A 6,655-nucleotide genomic window follows, 5' to 3' on the forward strand; every position below is an offset into this window, starting at 1 on the left:
AAGTCAGGTGTGTTGGAGCAGGAAACACAGAAAACCTGCAGGACTGTGGCCCAGGAGGTCCAGACTTGGTCAGAACTTGGTCATTCCAGGATCCATCCAGTCCAAACTCAGGACAGAAGCTCGGTCCTGGTTGTGGGATCACACGCATGTCGTACAGCTGCTACATGAAGGAAGTCTCGGAGGCCTCGGTGCAGCGGGAATCTGTGGTTGGAATAATTTGTACAACTCGTATCTGAAGCCCTGGAGTGCAGGTCTGGTGGGTCCAAAGCCGACATGGGGAACATTCTGACTCCATCCTGACGATTCTTCTATCATCTGAGGTCAGTAACTCCAGATTTCCGTCTGCCCAGGCTTTGAAAGGCAGGAACTCTCATGTTTCAGTGAGGGGATGGTTGCAACCCTCGTGCAGCCCGACAGGAAAATGCATCACATTTCGTTTGGTAAACCAAACCCAGGTTTACTGCAGGTCACATGATCGTATCTTCAGGTGTAGAAATACTAAACAAAATTTAATGTTAGTAAAAAAAACTTTTTAACTCAAAATCAGTTTTTTTCTAGAGAAAATCTTCAATTTCATTTTCCTGTTTGCAGCTCTGACAACCATGTCAGGTGATCACATGACCCCTAGCTCATCCCCGGGTGGTGGAAATGTTGGCGTATGACCCTCCGAACCCAAACACACCATAAAACACACACACATGTTGAATTAGAAAGAGTTTAATCCCAAACATACTCTCTTTTTTCTCGTCGCGGCGTGAACAGGTGAGCTGGTTCTGCTGCGTGTCGCCCGGCTGGTCGCTGGTACCTGCAGCCAGGTTTAGCTTCATCACCGCGGCAGATTTACGTCTGCACCGGTTCTTCCATCACCAGACCTGATGCCAAACCGGCTCTCGTTTCCATCTGTTTCTAAACGCATCCGCAAGAGAAACCTTTGTTGTGATTGGCTGTAAGAAAACCTGCAGTTTCAACGCACCGTGTGCGTCACCTCGCAGCAGACGAGGGTAGAAAGGAAACTGCATGAAGCTGATGGGTATGTTTTCCTAAACCTAACCACACAGCTGTGAATGAGGAATCAGAGTAAACACAGTCAGGTCAAACCTGATGTTGGTGCGTTCACGTCCTAAACATCTGATTGGCTCAAAGGTCCGACAGCAGAGCAGCAGCTGCTGTTAGTAGCAACATAAACAGGAAATTCCCGTTCCAATCCCAATTTAAATGGAATTATCATCACATTTTGTTTGCATCCAGATGCTTTTTCAGCAACTCATTTCTTCTTCTTTCCTTCTTGTGGGGAAATTTGTACAAACAGAAGCTGCAGAATGTGGTGGAAGAAGTCAGTGTTTCCAGAGAAGGAACAATCCCAGCTGAGGAAGAAACTTTCCGTCTACGCCACACATGCATCAGGATTTTCCTTCTCCCAACCTGAACTGCTTTCACACTTAAATAATAACACATTTTATTTTAAAGTGCCTTCCAGGTGCGGTAGGAGGATGTACAGTCCTGGAACGGACTGATTCCAGGAAGCTTCCTCCATGATCCACAGCGTCCTGGTGTAGAAACCTGCAGGATTTCTCCTCTGAGTTTATTTCATTCATGATGATCTAATATTTCTTTACTGGAAATAAAAGACTTTCTTCCTTCTGCATCAGAAACGTGGATGAGGAGAACGGAAATCTGATACAGAGATGTGGAACTTCTTATTCCCACGGAAGGACTCACTGCTTCTTCTTCTTCTGCTTCACTGACTTCCTCCTCTTTACTATCATCTCATACAGCTTGTCCATGCCCTCGTGCAGTCCCTCACCTATGATGGCGCAGGCAGGCTGGATGTGGTAGGGGGTGGAGGGGCTCAGCTCGGCCAGCGCGAGCTGCCTCTCGATCTCTCCGACGTCCAGCGCCCGGGGCAGGTCCTGCTTGTTGGCGATGACCAGCAGCGGGGTCCCCTGGTTCTCCTGGAAGCGGGTGATCTTGTGCAGCTCAGTCCGGGCCTCCTCCAGCCTCTCCGCGTCCACGGAGTCCACCACGTACACGATGCCGTCCGTGCAGCGGCTGTAGGGCTTCCACAGGGGCCGCAGCTTCTCCTGGCCCCCCACGTCCCAGAAGTGACAGCTGATGCCCCTGGAGGCCCCCGCGCCGCCCAGCCGGATCCTCTCCGTGTTGAAGCCGATGGTGGGAACCGTGTTGACGAACTCGTTAAATTTCAGGCGGTACAGGACGGTGGTTTTCCCCGCAGAGTCCAAGCCGAGCATGACGATGTGCAGGGACTGGAAGGCAGCCAGGCTGGAGAAGCTGCTCCCCATCCTGCGGGCGGTGGAGCGTGCAGCGGCGGTTCGATCCCCGCAGGACGCGTTAAGAGGGTGGCAATCAGGTCCAGTTTCAGCAGAGCTGGAGGGAGCAGCCTGCTGTGGCGCAGCGGCACTCCGGCAGCCAGACAAGCCGCAGCATCTCTGGACTCCCTCCAGCTGCAAGAGGTGTCCAGGAAATGTCAAATCATGGCACGAGCTGCGGTGCGTTCACGTCATGTTTCAGCGTTTCTGTCATGCAGTCACACCACACACAGGTGACGGCGCGCGACGCCTCTGAACCCTGCCATTAAACCTGCAGCAACTCAGAGCAGAACCGCTTTAAAAGTCTGACTTCCGGTTCAAAGATACGTCTCAAAATAAAAGCCTCAAGCCTCAAAATAAAAGCCTGGTGGTTGTCTCACAGGAAACAGGAAGGATGCAGAGAACAGGTACTGACCTCTGGTGGTCAACATGCGCAACTACGGCCTGACAGGATGGATTGATAGATAGAGAGATAGAGAGATAGATAGGATATAATAGAATAGAATAGAAATACTTTATTAATCCCTTTGGAGAAGAAATTTGGGTACCAGCAGCAATACAACACCAACAGTAAAGCAGGACAAGCACAAGACACAATATATACAGGTACAAAGCAAAATAGAGGCAACAAGGTGCAAGAAAAGCACAAATAGAATACAATAAATAACAATAAGATAAGTTAAATAAAACAATATAAACAAGCATTGCACACAGTAGAGGTGGTACAGATTCCCAGTTCACTATTGCACTTATAAGTTATAGCAACTGTTTATATGGGTTATTGTGCATGTGTTGTATCAGGCGGACTGCACACCTCCCTCTCCCCCCTCCTTCTCCCCCTCCTGCCTAATGCAGAGTTGTACAGTTTGATGGCTCGGGGGACAAAGGAGTCTCTGAGCCGGTTGGTCCTACTCTTGGGGAGGAGCAGCCTGGTACTGGTCAGGTCTGTAACTGGGGTCCTGATGAAGAAGGGTGGAGTCCTGATGAAGAGGAGTAGGGTCCTGATGAAGAGGAGGGTGGTCCTGATGAAGAGGAGTGGGTCCTGATGAAGAGGAGTAGAGTCCTGATGAAGAGGATGGTGGTCCTGATGAAGAGGAGGGGGGTCCTGATGAAGAGGAGTGGAGTCTTGATGAAGAGGAGTGGGGTCCTGATGAAGAGGAGTGGGGTCCTGATGAAGAGGAGTGGGTCCTGATGAAGAGGAGTGGAGTTCTGATGAAGAGGAGTGGGGTCCTGATGAAGAGGAGTGGGTCCTGATGAAGAGGAGGGTGGTCCTGATGAAGAGGAGTGGGTCCTGATGAAGAGGAGTGGAGTCCTGATGAAGAGGAGTGGAGTCCTGATGAAGAGGATGGTGGTCCTGATGAAGAGGAGGGTGGTCCTGATGAAGAGGAGTGGGTCCTGATGAAGAGGAGGGTGGTCCTGATGAAGAGGGGTGGATCCTGATGAAGAGGAGGGTGGTCCTGATGAAGAGGAGTGGGTCCTGATGAAGAGGGGTGGATCCTGATGAAGAGGAGGGTGGTCCTGATGAAGAGGGGTGGATCCTGATGAAGAGGAGGGTGGTCCTGATGAAGAGGAGTGGGTCCTGATGAAGAGGAGTGGGGTCCTGATGAAGAGGAGGGTGGTCCTGATGAAGAGGAGTGGGTCCTGATGAAGAGGAGGGTGGTCCTGATGAAGAGGAGTGGGTCCTGATGAAGAGGAGTGGGTTCCTGATGAAGAGGAGGGTGGTCCTGATGAAGAGGAGTGGGTTCCTGATGAAGAGGAGGGTGGATAAGGAATATTGAACTGGGTGCTCTGCTATAAATGTGATGTGGTTTTTCACCACCAGATGGCAGCACAACCTTGTAAACAGTACATTTTAATCTTTGAGTTTTCAGGTGTGAAGATGAAACTGAGGAGCTGGTGGTTTATTCTGCAGGTGCAGGTGTCTCAGATGTTGAGTCACCCGACTAAAACTCCTACTGCCCTTTCCCTCCAGCTGTCCCAAACACCAGACAGACGTTTATATCAAATCCAGCAAACGAACTCATTCAGCTTCTTGTGGTTTGGTTCTGAACGTAGAAGTAATGGATTTATTACGATCTCAGAACTTAGCAGGCTGCTGGATGATGGCTCAGGAGGAAGGAGGTGGTGGTGAGATGTGAAACCTTCTGGGGGAGATGGTGGTGGTGAGAGGATGGGCGAACATGTGACGGCTGTAGATTCGTTTCCACTGAAGGGAAGAGCTGAGATGACGATGACCAGAAAGGCAGAAAAAAGGGCTGTATCTACAACACCAGAGTCTGGGTTAGGGTCCAGGGTTAAAGGAGGATCCGGGCTGTCTCCGGTACAGAGGATCCAGTGAGGAGGTTGACCTTTGGGACAATACTGAGGAACGAGGCTAGAAAACGGCTACGACTTGGAAAAGCACGCAGGATGAGCTGGTTGGAGCAGAGAAGCAGCTACGGGCTTAACACAAGGTATTTAGTGAAGCTGGAGTCTGTTTAACATTTTATTACTGGAAATGAAAAATCCGCTGTGTAACAGGATTTCTGCTTCTAACAGAGCAACATTAGCAGACAGAAAGCAGGGTTAGCAGGCAGGAAGAAGCGTTAGCAGACAGGAAGCAGCGTTAGCATACAGGAAGCAGGGTTAGCAGACAGGGGTTAGCATACAGAAAGCAGCGTTAGCAGACAGGAAGCAGCGTTAGCAGACAGGAAGCAGGGTTAGCAGACAGGAAGCAGCGTTAGCATACAGGAAGCAGGGTTAGCAGACAGGGGTTAGCAGACAGGAAGCAGGGTTAGCAGACAGGAAGCACGGTTAGCAGACAGGAAGCAGCATTAGCATACAGGAAGCAGCGTTAGCAGACAGGAAGCAGGGTTAGCAGGCAGGAAGAAGCGTTAGCAGACAGGAAGCAGCGTTAGCATACAGGAAGCAGGGTTAGCAGACAGGGGTTAGCATACAGAAAGCAGCGTTAGCAGACAGGAAGCAGCGTTAGCATACAGGAAGCAGGGTTAGCAGACAGGAAGCAGCGTTAGCATACAGGAAGCAGGGTTAGCAGACAGGAAGCACGGTTAGCAGACAGGAAGCAGCATTAGCATACAGGAAGCAGCGTTAGCAGACAGGAAGCAGGGTTAGCAGACAGGAAGCAGGGTTAGCAGACAGGAAGCAGCGTTAGCATACAGGAAGCAGGGTTAGCAGACAGGGGTTAGCAGACAGGAAGCAGGGTTAGCAGACAGGAAGCAGCATTAGCATACAGGAAGCAGCGTTAGCAGACAGGAAGCAGGGTTAGCAGACAGGAAGCAGGGTTAGCAGACAGGAAGCAGCATTAGCATACAGGAAGCAGGGTTAGCAGACAGGGGTTAGCGGACAGGAAGCAGGGTTAGCAGACAGGAAGCAGCGTTAGCATACAGGAAGCAGCGTTAGCATACAGGAAGCAGGGTTAGCAGACAGGAAGCAGGGTTAGCATACAGGAAGCAGGGTTAGCAGACAGGAAGCAGGGTTAGCAGACAGGAAGCAGGGTTAGCAGACAGGAAGCAGGTCCCTCAGCAGCAACCTGCGTCATCACCTCGCTAACGTTCTCGCCGTCCTCCCCTCATGGATCTTCTGATATGTGAGATCAATGAAATGAATTAGAAACACACACCAGCGACTCTTTGAGGCTCAGACTCTTCATGCATAAAACTCGCTGCTAATTTACGTCTTTATTCCCTGGGTCCTCGCGGTTGCCCGGGTAACAGATGACAGAAGCAACCAGGTGCTGAAGGTGTTCAGACGTGTGCTTTAACCTCCGGCTCTGATCCTGCACCAGCTGCACGTGTCGGGTTTGTTGAGGTGAATAAATGGAAATAAACTTTCATGTTTTATGTGAAATAACGTGTGAAAATAAAATTTCCATTTTTTAAGAAGAAAGTACTGGAAGCCCTCAGAGATCTCCACTAAGTCGCTGTTTCTTCTTTTTGCCAGGGACCGTGGGGATAGACGCTGTGAAATGATTCCCAGATCCACATAATAAAGAATCCTTTTCAACATTCCAGGATCCCGACGGTGATCCGGATCACATCCAACATCACTTGTTCCTGAAGATTTCATCTGAAGCTTCTCTCGCTCAGATATTCAGCTTTTTAATGACAAGTGATAACACATTACAGTTTCATTCCACAGTGACATGAAGACTCATCTCTTCTGCTCATGTTGACCATTGAAAGCCACGTCCCACCACACACTGGCAGCATGTATTATTCTCTGCATGATGTGTTTCTCCGTGGCTCATTTTGATGGCCTAGAAGACCTGAGTTCCCTGGTCCAGGCCAGAGTCCGAACAAGCGTGGACCAGGGTTAGCTCAAAGCGGATC

General features: G+C 50.1%; 1 protein-coding gene across 2 annotated transcripts; it reads right to left on the reverse strand.

Annotated features, from left to right (window-relative positions):
* Window positions 1–1,483: 1,483 nt before the first annotated feature.
* Window positions 1,484–2,617, reverse strand: LOC121635156 (ADP-ribosylation factor-like protein 4C). 2 transcript variants are annotated; one of them, XM_041978233.1, is made up of 2 exons: window positions 1,675–2,617; window positions 1,484–1,560 (listed from the first exon to the last, which is right to left on the reverse strand). In XM_041978233.1, the coding sequence occupies exon 1, from the start codon at window positions 2,298–2,300 to the stop codon at window positions 1,716–1,718; it is 585 nt and encodes a 194-aa protein (XP_041834167.1). In that variant the 5' UTR covers window positions 2,301–2,617; the 3' UTR covers window positions 1,484–1,560; window positions 1,675–1,715. The 2 variants fall into 2 exon arrangements, with proteins under 2 accessions (XP_041834167.1, XP_041834166.1); XM_041978232.1 differs by lacking the exon at window positions 1,484–1,560 and adding an exon at window positions 1,573–1,615 and having other exon boundaries at window positions 1,720–2,617.
* Window positions 2,618–6,655: the final 4,038 nt, after the last annotated feature.

The sequence above is a fragment of the Melanotaenia boesemani genome, chromosome 24 (genome assembly GCF_017639745.1).
Source record: "Melanotaenia boesemani isolate fMelBoe1 chromosome 24, fMelBoe1.pri, whole genome shotgun sequence".
NCBI lineage: Eukaryota > Metazoa > Chordata > Actinopteri > Atheriniformes > Melanotaeniidae > Melanotaenia > Melanotaenia boesemani.